Source organism: Geotrypetes seraphini, chromosome 2 (assembly GCF_902459505.1).
Source record: "Geotrypetes seraphini chromosome 2, aGeoSer1.1, whole genome shotgun sequence".
Taxonomy (NCBI): domain Eukaryota; kingdom Metazoa; phylum Chordata; class Amphibia; order Gymnophiona; family Dermophiidae; genus Geotrypetes; species Geotrypetes seraphini.
The window spans coordinates 351,426,930-351,443,370 of record NC_047085.1 but is presented as its reverse complement, the minus strand read 5'-3'; the positions used below and the strand labels follow the sequence as shown (position 1 = coordinate 351,443,370).

The 16,441-nt window shown below is 41.2% G+C and overlaps 1 protein-coding gene across 1 annotated transcript in view; it reads left to right on the top strand.

Moving 5' to 3' along the window:
* ADCY1 (adenylate cyclase 1) overlaps positions 1-16,441 on the top strand; it is a 562,816-nt gene that overhangs the window by 264,793 nt on the left and 281,582 nt on the right. Inside the window, exon 5 of the mRNA XM_033930390.1 lies at positions 9,723-9,850. Within this exon, the coding sequence (XP_033786281.1) occupies positions 9,723-9,850 (128 nt within the window). The remainder of the gene's footprint in view (positions 1-9,722; positions 9,851-16,441) is intronic.

Here is a 16,441-nt window from a genome sequence, read left to right as displayed (position 1 = left end):
TTTTCTTCACTCTGCTCTCCAGCTTGACTTCATTGTCCTATGCCCCTGCGTTGCTGTGTTGCACCTGTGTCTTCATTGATATTTGCTTGTTACTTCTAATTTTTGCTATAGCTCAGTGTCTCAAAGACTGTCTCGAGCCAGGGCACACTAAAGGTAGTGGCCATGTCTCGAGGCACCCAGAAGTGCGCGGACATTGTCGTGAAGACATCACACGCATACGTGACATCATCACATTGGCATCCATGCATGTGCAGAGGTCCTCCAGACAGGCCCTGAAATGCCAGTAGGGCATGCCAGCAGGGAAGTCTAACAAATATCAACTGAATACCCCCAACTACAGACCTCCCAAGCTCCACCCTAGACCCACCCAAGCTCTTCCCCAGACCCCACCCCTTTACTAATTGTAATGCAATTTTTTCCATTCATTTTTCATATACACACAGCAGATATAAATTCTCAAAACTGACACATTTCAATCACTATATTGAAAATAAAATCATTTTCCCTACCTTTGTTGTCTGGTGACTTTATTTTTCTGTGCTTTTAACTATGTTTCCAGTGCCTTCTTATCCATTGACTGTTTTTCTCTCCATCTTCACTTTCTGCCTTGCAACCATCCTTGTCAAAGTGAAAAGGAGAATACAAATTTCCAAAAAGGAAAGCATGAAAAATATACTCAAGAAAATAAACAAAAAACACGCTTATGTAAATCACTATAACAAATTCAAAAGGTATTTACTTATAGCAAAGTCTATCATTTAGATATTATATATAGACTTTGCTATAAGAAAATACCTTTTGAATTTGTTATAGTGATTTATATAAGCGTGTTTTTTGTTTATTTTCTTGCATCCATCTTTGGGATTAACTTAACATTCAATTTTTCAATATTTCTGCTTTCTTCTCAAAATCTACTTTTCCATGTCTTCCCTTCCTAACTCTCTCTCCTTCCTTCCCTATTTCCATGGTCTGACATCTCTCTCCTCCCCCCCCCCAGTGGTCTGATATCTCTCTCCTTCCTTTCCCCCCTTCCCAGTCTGGCATCTCTCTCCTCTCCTTCCCATAATCTGGCATCTCTCTCTATTACTACTATTATTATTATTTCTATAGTGCTACCAGACTCCCCTCCTTCCCTTTCATTCCCTGGTCCAATATCTCTCAATTCCTTTAGTAATCTCTCATCCTCCCCCCCCCCCCAGTGTAACATTTCTCTTTCCCTTTCTCCTTTCTGGCCCCCTCCCAGTCCAACATTTCTCCCTCCTTTCCACCAGTTCAACATTTTTTTCTCTCTTCTTCCTGCATGCTTCTCCTTTGATCCACCTCCCCTCCCCCAACCAACATCTCTCTCTCTCTCACTTCATGAGTCCAGCTTTTCACTCTCTGCTCTCTCCCCCTTTTCCAGAGTGTAACATTTCTCCTTCCCTCCTTTCTGTCCTTCCCATCCATCTCACCCTCTCCATGAGTCCAACACTCTGCCTCTTCTACACTTTCTCTCTCTGTCCTTGCCTCTTCCCTCGAGTGGCATCCCTCCTTCCCTACCCCAACCCAACATGCTCTCCTCCCATGCACCAACTCACCCTCCCCTCCATTGTGTAGCACCTTTCCTTTCCCTCTCTTTCTGCCAGGTCCAGCAGCACCTCGTCTCTCTTCCTTTTACATTCCCCCTGTCAAGCAGTACCCCTTCTCCCTCCCCTTCTTCCCATGTCCAGCAGTACCCCTTCTCCCTTCCCTGCGCCCCATGTTCAGAAGTACCTCTTCTCCCTTCCCTCCTCCTCCTGTCCAGCAGTAACTCTCCTCCCTTCCCTTTTCCTCCTCCCCTGTCCAGTAATACCTCTCCTCTCTCTAGCCTAGCAGCAGCTCACTGTGTGCTTTTAACTTAGCCACACAGCTGCCGCTTCTCAATCAGCTGCCTGTTTGGGTTAATTTGCTGTTTGGGGAGAACCTAAAGGAATTGGTGAAGGATATGGAGGAAGCTTGGCCTCTTCACCTTCCTGAGGGTTGCAGATTGGCTTAGACCTAATCATTTTTAGTTTTGAATTTTTCTAAAACATCTACTTGCTGGATCACAGGAAGGTTAGACTATCCTACCCTGGTCCTTCTCTTTTGAGGAACCCCAATTCCTGTTGCTGCTTCATTACCAGCTGTCTTTTTTTCAAACAAATTTGTGCTGCTAAGAAATATTTTTTTCATTGTGTCAAACCCATTTTAGAAGAGAAGGCCTTTCATTCTTTAATTCATGCTCTATTTATGACTAGATTGGATCATGGTAACATCATATATGCTGGACTTCCAAACCTGTCCTTAAAAAAAAAAGACTTTAAATGTTACAGAATATTGCTGTTATCCTTTTGGGCAATACCTGTCATCGAGATCATGTCACTCCACTTTTTATTAGATTTCATTGGCTTCCTATAAAATTGCTATATTGCTTTCAAGGTCCTACTTTTAACACATAGAACTTATTTTTCTTTAGTACCTAGCTATCATGCAACTTTAGTGTCTCCTTATGTTTCTAATACACCTCTTACTTCTTTGAATGATTTTTAAATGGTCACTCATTACCCCTCTAGGGCTTGGTGGGTAGCTACTCAGGAGTCTGCTTTTTGTTTTTACTGATCCCTTCGCCTTTGAGCCAAAGAATATTTGACTAAATTTAAAGCTTGCATGAAAGCTCACTTTTTTTGTATGGCTTTGAAGTACAGGTTCCAGATTAACAAGGCTGCTTCTTTGTCATCTGAGCTTGTTTTTTTGTTTGTTTGTTTTTTTTGGGGGGGTGGTAATGATATGAAGGTGTTATAATGAATTTATCATCATTCCTATTATGTAGATCTTTCCTTTTCCTTCTTTCTGTATTTTAAATCATACATCACTGAGATTCTACCAGCTAAGTGATATATCAAATTTTAATAAACTAAATTAAACGATACATGGAGAAAAGTTCCTAAAAATTTTGCAACATATAGTTAAGAGAGTGGAGAAGTGGAGAAGCACAAACATCTTGGGCATGGGGATCCTAGGTGAGTATGGAAATGTGGGTGTTGTCCATTCAAATGAAATTGAATGCTGCTAAAACTTAATTGCTTTGGGTTGGGCCAAAATTGGAAAAACTCCCTGCCTCTGTTACACTGAAAACAGGTATCTCGCTTCATATAGATTTTTCTTCTAGAGTTGGGCATTATTCTAGATTCATCATTTACATTTCATGAACAGATAAACTCCTTGGCAAAAAAGTGTTTTTTTAGGCTGTGTATGTTAAGAAAAGTTAGATCATTATTCCATCAAGAACATTTCTCAGTGTTGGTACAGTCCACTGTGCTTGCCCAGTTGGACTATTGTAACTCTTTATTTGGGCATCAAGCAGGGAAGTCTACAACGACTGCAGTTAATACAAAACATGGCAGCTAAACTTATTTTCAGGAAAAGAAAGTACAATCATGTCTCTCCTCTGTTGAGAAAGCTTCACTGGCTCCCTGTTCATTTTAGGTTCCAGTTTAAATGTGCATGTGTTATCTTCAAGCTTCTCTATAGAATATTTGATCCTTTGGTCCCCTTACATTGGAATACCTTCAGATCTTGCTATTCGAGGAATACACAAAGATATAAGCTTTCAAGCTGGTAGAGACTTGGAATGGGCTTCCTGACTCTATTAGATTGATAGGTCAACTACAATAATTTCGTAAAGTCCTAAAAACCTTGCTGTTTGCACAATATCTAAAAGGTTTACCTATGGAATCAACAAATTGATAGTACTACAACATTTACTCCTCCCATGTTTCTGCCTCTTATGTACTTCTGGTCTTTAATTACTTGTGAACCGAGTCGATCTCCGATGAGAGATGACCCAGTATATAAATCGAAGACTAGATTAGATTAGGGCATATAAAATTTATGGTTGTTGGGACTGGATCAATTAGGACATGGAGTTCCATAAGGAATGGTTTGAGATACGGCCAAAGCATAATGATTTTATGATATTGGTCTTTGTTTTACTGCAATGACTCTTTCCAGTTTGCGGCCCTTTTGGATGCGGTCCTGTGCAGGGGCAGATATACATCTAGAGGGGATGTTAGCTCCTTGCTCCTTTTTGGTGTTGGAATAAGTTTTCAGTACATCAGTTCAAGTGGCACAGAGTTTGCCAGGGCTTTTGGGGAACAGAGAGGGGGACTGTTCCCTAATGTATACTTCCATTTCAACACCAGCAAGTGTAATGAACTCATATGTAGCTGTTGACATCAATCCAGACAGTGCAATGGTACCCATTTGGCAGGGCTCTGCGGGGGAGCTGGTAGATGGGATCTGGGCATGGTGCTAGATCAGCTGTCCCAACTGCCACTGAGATGGTTGGCCAAAACTCTGTCATCCATTAATCTGAATATCCTTACTAGTTGGTTAGCAAGGCTATCCTAAAGAAGTCGATGTACAATTGTTATTAAATGGATTTTCAGTAGGATTTGTAATTCCTTTTATAGGCAACCCCAGTTGTTTTATCCTTGTAGGAAAGCATCTTCTATGGCAATGCATGCAGATGCCATCCAGGAAAAGCTGGGGAAGGAACAGCAATTAGGTAGGCTTGTGGAGTCTTTTTATAATCTGCCATTCCCTAATTTGATAGTTTCTTCATTGGACTGTGAATAAAAAAAACCCCAAGAAATCTAGGAGATTTAATTTACTCCATACTTTTGCCATACCCAGAGGGTTGCAGTCTAAATTTATTCATTGATCATGTTACAAGCTGGGGGCGTAGCTACCATTGAGTGAGCCCAGTAAAATGGCTAAGGCTGCCCAATTGCAGGGGCCACCTGAAAATACTCCCACCTTCCTCTCTCCTTTTCTTCCTCCGCTCCCTCCTTCCAGCATCGCTCCATCCCAACCGTCTCTCTGGCTTCTCCCCGGTGCTGGAGCAGGTGGTTAGCGGCAGCGGAAGCAGCCCTGAAAACTGGCTGTTTCCAGCTGGTAGGGCCTTTCCTCTGCCATGTCCTGCCCCTTACTGTTGTTTTTTTTTTGTTGTTGTTTCTGAGCTAGTTTGTGTTGTATATTGTGTTTTGTGATTGTTTGATAATTTCTTACATAGGATAGCGAGGATTATACATTTTTTGAATAAAATAAAATAATGTATGAGAAATTATGTTTTACAGATTGTGTTCCAAAAAGAAATTGGTGATTATCTATTTTATGATATAGTTATATTACCTCTAGTAGTGCCTGACCGAAACCAAGATCTTCAGTTTCTATGACCAAAATTGGCAACTCAGTTTTGGCAGAAACCAAAGCTGTAAACAAAACTAGATCCCCACCAAACAGCTCCCACCCAACAAAACTCATGGGTGGCTAGTAGGGTGCAGAAGTGATCTTCAGTTGTTCCTGTCCATGCCGGTTCCAATTTCAAAATTAGGCACAGATCCCACAAATTCTATAATAATGCGGGTAGCCTTAATGAACACCCCTGACCTGCCCATATTCCTCCCATGGCTATGCTTCCTTTTTAGTCATGTGCTAGAAGATTAATGCACACATCTTTATAGAATAGTGCTTAGCAAGATGCGTCTGTAAATCCATATGGTTGGTTGCTCTTCAATGAAGGCTCTAGACAAAGTATTCAAAGGCAAGGAAATAACACTCCAAACAAATCAGACTTGTCCACGCACTCATTTTCTCAGTGGTCAATTATGGATGCAAAAGCTGGACTCTACGGAAACAAGACAGAAAGAAGATAATGACTCATTTGAGCTTTGAAGCTGGAGAAGGATTTTGTGTGCCATGGACTGCCAGAAGAACTAACAAATCGATTCTGGAAGAGATCAAACTGGCTATGTCCCTCAAAGTCTTATTTTGGTCACACTGTCAGAAGAGAAAGATCATTGGAGAAGAGGATGACCTGCAATCAGATGGCTAGACATGTTGAAAACAACCATGGGGATGACCCTGGAGGACCTTACTGGACTAGTACAAAACCAATCTCTTTTTAGATCTGTAATTCATCATGTCACTAGGACTCGAACACAAGTCAATGGCACCTAACTAACTAATTGATTGATGCCCAATTATTGGCACAAATTGACTCATTACTCAATTAAATTACACGCTGAAATCAGGTGCACACTCAATTCAATTTTGAGCATCATATTTAGAATTTGAGAAATAATGCACATCATCCCAGCGCCTAACTGTAGGTGATCTGTAGAGAATTACCCCAGTAGGACCTGTAGTATGTGGATGTTTTCCCAGGGGCAGGAGCTAAATCAGAGGTGGAACAATCCATTTAGATTTGCATTTTCCAAATTCCTACTTGGTTTCCAGAGAAAAAAAAAAACCTGTTCACAGAAATAGCAGATGCAAATTTCTGCAAGTGCTTCTCTTAAAAATTGTTGCAAAGCCTGAAAGTAAAAATCCATGTGGACTAGTGCAGATACTTTAAAAATCCTTCCCATCCCCTTATGTAGACAATTTACATATGATGTTAAATCAGTGATCCATAAATACAAAAAAAAAAAAAAGTGTTTGCTTTTTACTGAGACTGCGGTACCTTTGCTAATGCATCTGAAATCATCTCAAGTAGTGCTGCTGAGTCCTACGTTCTTGCTAAAGGAAAGTAAACAAACCAGTTATTAAAAACACAAGGGAGCTATAAGAAGAGAGATATAGCCTTAATGTATTCTCCCCTTGGGCTGCATCTTGAGCACTATATTTTTATTCTTTGTTCAAGCAAAAGTGAAGGAATGCTCCATTTTTATCTTTCTTTTCTTTAGAAATGGGATACTGTCATTTAATTTGATTTTTTTTCTCTTTTTAATATTTATGTATTGTGACAGGCATGTCTAAAAATATTCTAAAATTTTAATTTCCATACACTTAGGCCCAAATTCTGTAACCAGCGCCTAAAGTTAGGCACCTATTTCGGAGGCGCCCAACTAGATAGGCGCCTATCTAAATTGAACAACAAGCTCAATTAAGCTTTTTAATCAGCACTGATTGAAACATAGGCACCTATCAAGAAAGCGCGATTCTGTAACAAGGTGCCTCTAAAAATTTAGGCGGCCTTCAAAAAATAGGCGCTATGCATGTTAGGCGTGGGCGTGGCTACATGTTAGGCGCCTTGTTGCTGAATTACTGCTCTTAAGCGTGCTTAAGTGCTCAGCATGGCGCCTAACTTTTAGTTGTGCCTCGAGCTGTCCTATTTATTGAGCGCCTCCAAAATAGGTTCCGCTCAGTGTGATTCATTAAACAGCGCCCAATTTTACTTAACTTTTGGGCGCTTCGTATAGAATTTGCCCTTTAAAACTAATAATTGTACTTTGTTTGACTAGTTATATTGAGTTGTTATATTGTAGAGACAGTACAGGACTAGAAACAGAAAGAATCATCCTTTCACCTTGTTTAGAGACCAAGCAGATCAATGTTGATGAATTTGAATGTGCCATAGCTAAGGATACCAATTTCTGTTTAGAAGGGTCCAGTTTAATGTCGCATGCAGAAAACTATCCCCACCTTTTACTAAACCTCGATAGTGGTTATTAGCGCAGGCAGCCATGCTACTCCCGATGCCCGTAGGAACTCTATGAGTGTCGGGAGCAGCGCGGAGCATTCAGCGCGGCTCCCTGCGCTAATAACCGCTATTGCGGTTTAGTAAAAGGGGGGAGAGGATATATTTATGTTTTGCCCCTCTCGTGATTGCTTAACCTTCTGGTTTTCTCTACAGCACAAGAGAAAATGTATATATAAGAAAAATATCAATTTGTTTATGAGGAAATGCAGTTATTTTGTGTATATAATTTTCAAATAGATACAGGAAACACAAGAACTTGCCAGAAGCCACAGGGATCCTTTACTCAATCTCACTTTCCAATGGTTCTCAAAAGTCTTAGCCCAATGCCTAATCTACTTGGCCATTTCTTCTCAGTTGGTCATGTCATAACACAATTCAAATCAACCAACAGTGGCTAAAATAAGCATGTTGGTAGGTATGCAACCATTTTCATAGAAAACTGTGGTCAAAATTTGAACTACTTTGAATAATGTTTCTTATCAAGTTGTGTAAAATTGTACAATTTAGCATTTGTTGACTTGCGCCAAAAAAACCCCAAAACAGTCAAAGAACATGGCAAAATTTCCATAGCTCATGCTATCAGAGGGGCCCCTTTTACTAAGCTATGGTAAGCAATGACACATGTAAAAGAGCACTACCGCAGGGCACGTTCAGGCACCCAGCCATATTTTTTTTGCAAGTGTGTGTGCACTACCCATGTGCTAAAATATAAAATATATTGTTTAGTGCTGGGGGGGTGTTTGAGGGTGGAGATTAGGCGCAGCTATGCTAATCACCATGTGGGCATTGCTGGACACACCTACTGTATTTCATGTCGATTACCCATTACAGAATGATGCCTAACTAAAACATAAGCGCTTACAATCATGCCTAATGGCGCCTAAGTCCTTCTCCACACCTAAACATGCCTAATTTGGAGTTAGGCACCAATAATTATAGTATATGCATACAGATGGTATAAATAGCTAAGATTCACATATATTTCGCTCATGTCTTGTAACACCATTACTGAAGCTCATGCAAACCGCTCAGAATTGACTCCCCAGTATTAGTAGCGGTATAGCTTCTAATAAACAATCAATAATTTGGTGCCATAAGATAGGCACCTATCTTAAGTACAATCGTGCCTAAGAAGATGTTACCTAGCACTCAATTAATTTTTTTTGTTTCCAATTATTAAAGCTCATAATTGAAGTCAATAGACTAATTAAGTTAGGTGCCTAATTTAGACACCTATTTGGCACCTATCTTTTATAGAATTTCCCTCTAACTGATTAGCAGGTGGATAGTGCGGGAGCTTTTACCACCTACACAGCAGGTATAGTTAAAGGCTCACATGCTAATAGGAAAACTTGTGCATGGAAAATGGGGCCATTTTACTCTAACGCTCGCCTTAGCTTATGGGAAACCTATGTGCTAGTCATAGGGCTGGCACTATTTAGCGCAGCGTAGTAAGAGTCCCAAAGTGGCTAGGTCTTGAACAACTGAAATAGAACTAGCCAACACATCTGCTGTATCGTGCGTCTTGTAGGCTCAATATTAAGGATTGCAGGTACGCCAGAGCATTTATTATTTCATTGCCCGATGAGCCAGACTTCTTGGAAATCTATATGGAGTAAAATTACTTCATTTCTTGGAGTTCCTATTCCATTATCATATGGGACTATTTTATTTGGTACCTCAATAATTCCTAAAAGTCCAATTGATGATCATAAAGATAAGCTCCTTCTTGTAATGTCTGGAGTTGGGTTACAGTTAATTACAAGAAACTGGAAGAATTGGGATCGTCTAAACTTCCCATTCTGTTGGGAGACGCTCTGTCTATATTATAGATATGAAAAAAATGCTGGCAGAGCAAAAAGGCGAGTCCCAGTTATTTAGAGAGATTTGGAGCCTACTGGAATCTTTTGTCAAGAATTAAAGTCTAGATGGATTCATTTATTTTATATTATTTATTGTATTCTTTAATACTGTTTGTACGCATCCAGGACGGGTTAGGGTAGATGGGAGGGGGGTTAAGGATGTTTCATGAATTTTACATAGTATGAAAGTGCTGTTTGTCGATCTTCTTATGATGTTTTGTTGCACTTTGTATAAGTTTTTATAAAACCAATAAACAGTTGTAAAATGAGTATTAAGGAGTAACTTGTTAGCACTGTTGTTTCTTGTTTTGTTAAAGGAAAACCATTGCAGAAGAATAAAAATCCTAGGAGACTGTTATTACTGTGTATCAGGACTGACCCAGCCAAAAACAGATCATGCCCACTGCTGTGTCGAAATGGGGTTAGATATGATCGACACCATTACGTAAGTACCTCCTGTCTGAACATAAGACTGTAAGTGCACTGGCTTAAAATGAAATACAGTAAAACCTTGGATTGCAGGTAACTTGGTTTGCAAGTGTTTTGCAAGACAAGCAAAACATTTTATTAAATTTTAACTTGATATACAAGCAATGTCTTGCAATACAAGTACATACAGTATACACACATCACAGCTGAGCCGATGGTTCTTCTCTCTCTGACGCTGCAAGAGTGTAGTGACTTCTAAAAACGAGCAAAGTCTTGCAATACGAGTACATACAGTATACACACATGGCATCATCACAACTGAGCCGATGGTTCTTCTCTCTCTGACGCTGCAGGAGTGTAGTGACTGTTTTAAATGAGTGAGGTCTTTCAATTCAAGTACAGATTCGAGTTTTTGGGTTGTGGAACAAATCGTCTTGAGTTTCCATTATTTCCTATAGGGAAATTCGCTTTGATATACGAGTGCTTTGGATTGCAAGCATGCTTCTGGAACGAATTATGCTCGCAAACCAAGGCTTGACTGTATTTGATAACCAGGAGAAAACAGGAATGAAGACACAAATGAGGAAAAAGTAGCATGAGTGTAGGCATCATGTTCATATACTGTATGTATTATGTAATCCAGAAAATCTGGCATTTTCTCTACAATGTATTTGCTAGTGTACATTACTTTTTCAATACACTGAGCCAGTATGCTAAGAAAAGATGAGAAAAACTCATTAAATGCTACTAGTGTCATTTCTCACTTACAATGGGCACTTAGAAGGAATCTTAATACCTGTTCCCCTTCTTATTGTTCTCCTTTAATAATAATAATAATAATAATAATAACTTTATTTTATATACCGCAGTACCACAAACAGTTCAGAGCGGTTTACAGTGTAAGAGACTGTACATTTACAGCGAAGATACAATGAGGACTGTACATATTCATTAAAGGTGTTTTTACAGTCCTAAGTCCTACAGTTCCTTTCATTACAATCAAGAACAAAGCAGTTTTCTTTTTCTTTACATATTGTAGTTCCAGCCCTCCTTTCCTTCTTGTCTCTGTTTGTTAATTTTTTTGTTAGTTTATTAGTCCGTAAAAGCTAGTATTTGCCCTAGTGTTGTTGTGTGGTGTTTTTTTTTAATAGACCTTTATTAATTTTCAAAACTAATACAAAGTGCCATAAATTATACATACATTCGTTACAAAATAAGCACTTAAATTCCATCAATAACAAAGAAGATAATAAATATCCCTCCCCTCCCTTCCAACAGTTTGATCAAGAAATGAACCAAAAAATATATTCCCCCCCCCAGTCCTGGACATGTATAAAAATAAAGAAAAGATTTTTTTTTAAACTGTATTTTATAAAACCAATTAGATGGTTTTTAACATTTTTATACTCCGCCTAGAACAGTGGTCTCAAACTCAAACCCTTTGCAGGGCCACATTTTGGATTTGTAGGTACTTTGAGGGCCGCAGAAAAAAATAGTTAATGTCTTATTAAAGAAATGACAATTTTTCATGAGGTAAAACTCTTTATAGTTTATAAATCTTTCCTTCTGGCTGTCTTAATAATAATATTGTAATTTATAGCTAAAGAGACATATGATCAAGTAACTGTTTTATTTTACTTGTGTCATTATGATAAACATACTGAGGGCCTCAAAATAGTACCTAGCGGGTCGCATGTGGCGAGTTTTAGACCACTGACCTAAAAGGTTTGATTAGGCGGTATAAGAAATTTTAAATAAACTTGAAACTTGTAAAGAAAATCCAGTTCTTCTCTTGTAATAAAGAATGCAATACTCTATGTGCAGTTAGCTCAAAGTTCATACTGGTCTTAACACTTAAGTTTAATTTTAGATTCTTAAAACTATTTCTCATTTTGGTTCTTTCTCAGCTGGTATTTTTACATATTTGTGTGTTTTTCAAAATTTAAGTTTTAAAAAAATTAGTATGGGAGTTCTTTACTAAGCTGTGCTAGGCATTAATACACACCTAACATAGCTTAAAAGGGCTTACTGCAAGAGACACTCGTATGTTCTGCAGTAAGATTGATATTGCAAATTGTATGCAAAAGGAGGAGGCACATCAGGAGGACAGAGTAGTGCAGGGGGTCTTGGCTGGGAGCTAGGTGATAAGCAGGTGGAGCAGCAGCTTTAGCTAGCTTTTGCCTTTGAAGCATCTGGGTTCCAGGTTATCTACACAGACTAGGTGGCCTAGGCTGAGCTGCATTGACTCGGTAGCAGTCAAAGTCCTTAAAAAGGTTCCTATCTGAAATTGGTTCCGGCTCTCTAGCTGACATGCTCTATGACCTGGTGCATATTTCCTCCTAGTTAGTGGCTGACTCTGTGGTCAGTTGCCATGGACTGTGGTTGTACTATTGGGCCACAGATGCAGCATATAGGAAGCTCCTCAATCAACCGCCTGTTTGGGTTAATTTGCTGTTTGGGGAGGACCTGAAGGAATTGGTGAAAGATATGGAGGAGGCTTGGCCTCTTCACCTTCCTGAGCTGAGGCAGAATTTTACCCATTGGTACCTCGTAGTTTGAAGTGAGGGATGCAGGCCATTTTCAACCAGTTTGGCACTCAACAGCTCAGGCTTCAGGTACAAGATGGTCCTTTGAGCAGGGACAGTCCCAAAAGATTTCTAGATGCCAGCTCCTCTGGGGACAGTGAAGCTGTTAGGGCTTATTAATGAGGTCATGCCAGGCCCCTCAGTGATAAGCCTGTATCACCTCAGATCAAGACGGATTACTCTCTGTTCTCGATGCCATGGTGGTGTTTCCCTGTGGTTTGAAGGTAAACCACAATGCTATCGCCCTTACTCTATAGCATATTCTTGAGCTGGGGGGGGGGGGGTTTCCAAAGGCAGAAGGGGGCCCAGGGCATCATTCTATCTATTTCAGGATTCTAAAGAAGGGTGGCTTATTTTGGCCCATCCTGGATCTGCAAGGGTGAATGCTTAGCTCCATGTCCTACACTTTCATATGGAGACCCTTCAGTCTGTGATTACTTGGTTCATCTGGGTTAATTCCTGACCTCCTTAGATCTCACATAGGCCTCTCTCTACATCTCCATTGTAGACTCTACCTTTAAGAACATGAGAACTGCCACTGCTGGGTCAGACCAGTGGTCCATCGTGCCAAGCAGTCCGTTCATGCGGCGGCCCTTAGGTCAAAGATCAGTGCCCTAACTGAGACTAGCCTTACCTGCATATGTTCTGGTTCAACAGGAACTTGTCTAACTTTGTCTTGAATCCCTGGAGGGTGTTTTCCCCTATAACAGCCTATGGAAGAGCATTCCAGTTTTCTACCATTCTTGGGGTGAAGAAGAACTTCCTTACGTTTGTACGGAATCTATCCCCTTTTAACTCTAGAGACAGCCCTCTCATTCTCTCTACCTTGGAGAGGGTGAACAACCTGTCTTTATTTACTAAGTCTATTCCATTCATTATCTTGAATGTTTCGATCATGTCCCCTCTCAGTCTCCTCTTTTCAAGGGAGAAAAGGCCCAGTTTCTCTAATCTCTCACTGTACGGCAATTCCTCCAGCTCCTTAACCATTTTAGTCGCTCTTCTCTGGATCCTTTTGAGTAGTATTGTGTCCTTCTTAATGTACGGCGACCAGTGCTCGACGCAGTATTCCAGGTGAGGGCGAACCATGGCCCGGAACAGCGGCATGATAACCTTCTCCGATCTGTTCGTGATCCCCTTCTTAATCATTCCTAGCATTCTGTTCGCCCTTTTCGCCGCCACCGCACATTGCATGTACGGCTTCATTGACTTGTCGACCAGTACTCCCAAGTCTCTTTCCTGGGGGGTCTCTCCAAGTACTGCACCGGACATCCTGTATTCTGTATAAGATTTTTGTTACCGACATGCATCACTTTACACTTATCCACGTTAAATCTCATTTGCCATGTCGCGACCCATTTCTCGAGCATGTTTATGTCAAGTTGCAGGTTTTCGCAATCCTCCTGCATCTTCACTACTCTGAATAACTTAGTATCATCTGCAAATTTAATCACCTCACTCGTTGTACCAATTTCCAGATTGGCCATGGTGCTACATACTTTTTTTTTTCCAAAGTGATGGTAGTGGTAGCAGCCCATCTGTAGTGCCACAGTATTCGGGTCCCTCTTTATATGGACGACTAGTTAATTCTGGCCAACTTAGAAATGGCATCCATGCTGGCCTCTTATTAGATTATTTCCCTCCTGCAGGGCCTGGGCTGAGTGGTGAGTTATGTCAAGTCTCTTGCTTTCCTCCTGGGTCTTGGAATATGCCAGAATTTATTTTGATGCTGATCAGGAGATGGATTTCTTCCCAGATAACCAGGCAGCCAAGCTGCAGGTTCAGAAATCAGGCTCTGCAAGCTGAGAATACCTTCAGCTCTTGGGCTCCATGGCTGCAACCCTGGAAGTAGTATGCTTTTGGCATAAGCGTACATGTGGCTTCTGTAATCAGCACTCTTGTCTTGTGGGCTCTAGTCTCTCTGGATTTTGAGCAATTGTTGCATCTTCCTGCCAGGGAAAAGCCAGTCTGGACTGGTGGAACAGCTCTGTTGCAGATGGTTTCATTGAACTCTTCGGAGTAGGTGGTAGTCACCACTGATATAAATCTTCTTGACTGGGGAAGACATCGATTGGGTCTAGTAGTGCAGGGGACCTTTTCCCCTCTGGAAGTTTAATGGGCCATCAACCTCTTGGAGAAGTGAATGCTATGCCTGGCCTTGGTGGTTCCTTCCTCTGCTTTGGTGGAAGGTAGTCCAGGTGATGACAGACAATGCCACAGTGATAGCCTACATAAACAGGGTAGTACCAGGAGCCAGGTGGTGGTTTTGGAAGCTATGAGCCTCTGCCTTTGGGCGAAGAGACAACTGCAAGCCTAGTCAGCTGTACATATAGTGGGCAAGGACAATGTCCAGGTAGACTTTTTCAGCCACTCCTATTTGAATCCAGGAGAATGGAAGTTAGGACTGGCTGCCTTTCAGCTCATTCAAAGCCAGCAGGGAAACCACTGTTAAACCTGATGACTACATGCTCCATTGCCAAGTCAGAGTCATTCTTCAGCCACAGGATGGCAGCATGATCATTAGGAATAGATGCCTTAGTCTAGCTGTGGCCAGTGGAAGAGCCTCTGTATATCTTAACTCTGTGAATCCTGGTAGGCTGGCTCATATGCAGGATCATGCACATCATCATCTCATCCTTCTGGTGGCTCTGGATTGGCCCCATTGGCTATTGTATGCAGACCTGGTGCAGCTTTTCATAGCCAAGCCACTCCCTCTACCTAGGGGACACAGCCTTTTTCATCAGGGTCTAGTGGAAATGGAAATTACAGATCCCTTCTGGCTTATAGTTTGGCCCTTGAAAGGAGGCATATAGGAAGGTGTGGTTTCTCACCCACAGTTGTATCTAACTTGCTTAAGCCCTGGAAGTCTTCCACGTCACTGGCTTTATGTGCAGGTCTGGAAGGTTTTTAAAGGTTGGTGTGCTGAGTGGGTATAGTCCCCCTGGAAAGCATATTTTGTGTTTCTTGCAGCAGAGCCTGGATCAGACCTGGTGCTGAGTTCTTTGAAGGTTTAAGTGGCTACCCTTTTCAGTTTTCAGAATAAGGTGATGGGCCTTTCCCTGGTGGCATATGGAGAGGTGGCCCAGTTTTTGAAGGGGGCTAGTTCATTTGCAATCTCTCCTTTGCCCCTCCTTTCTTTCCTAAAATGTGAATTTGGGCCCTCATGTACTCTCCAAGGCTCCCTTTGAGCCTCTACAGTCTGTCTCAATCAATAACCTTACATTCAAGGTGGTTTCCCTTGTAGCAGTCACCTCTGTTCGGAGAGTTTCAAAGTTGCAGGTATTGTCTTGTCAGGATCTGTACCTCTCCTTTTCAGAGGATTTGGTGTCCACCTGCAAGGTTCCCTCCTTTCTGTCTAAGGCAATTTCTCTCTTCTATGCGAACCAGGAGATGCCCTCCTTTGTGGAGGATGGTTCCACTTCTTTACCTCGGAGACTGCACAAGCTGGCTATCTGAGGGATGTTGCTGCATTACTTGGTAAAATCACTAGAACTAGGGCATGCCAAAGAGATGATGGTGTGCGGCTGGCCTGCAATGCGTTGCTGGCTTTACTTCCTGTAAGTATTAGAGTTGCTCGTTTGAGTTACTCTCAGGAGCTTTCAACTTCACTCTGAGGGTGCTCCTTCACAATTCATATTATATTAGTTAATTCTCAGTTAAATTGAGGAAGCCATTGCTCTCATGTGGCACACTTTGCTCTTTGGCATGCCATATTTCTAGTGATTGTATCTTTTAAGCATTTGAGAATTCTTTGGAGCAGACAAATTATTTTTGCCTCTTCAGTCATCTCTTTGTTCCTTTCAATGGCCCTTGTAAGGTTGGTAAGCCTCTAAGGTCACAATTGCACATTGGATAAAGGTGACAATAAAGTCCATCTACATTCAGGTGCCCCTGAGACTGAGGGTCCACTTGATTCAGGCTCTGGCAACCTCCTGGACAGAGGTCTGAGCAGTTGTTCCAGAGGACATCTGTAGGGCAACAATGTGATTGTTGCACTATTCTTTTCTGAAGCATTGCAAGTTGAA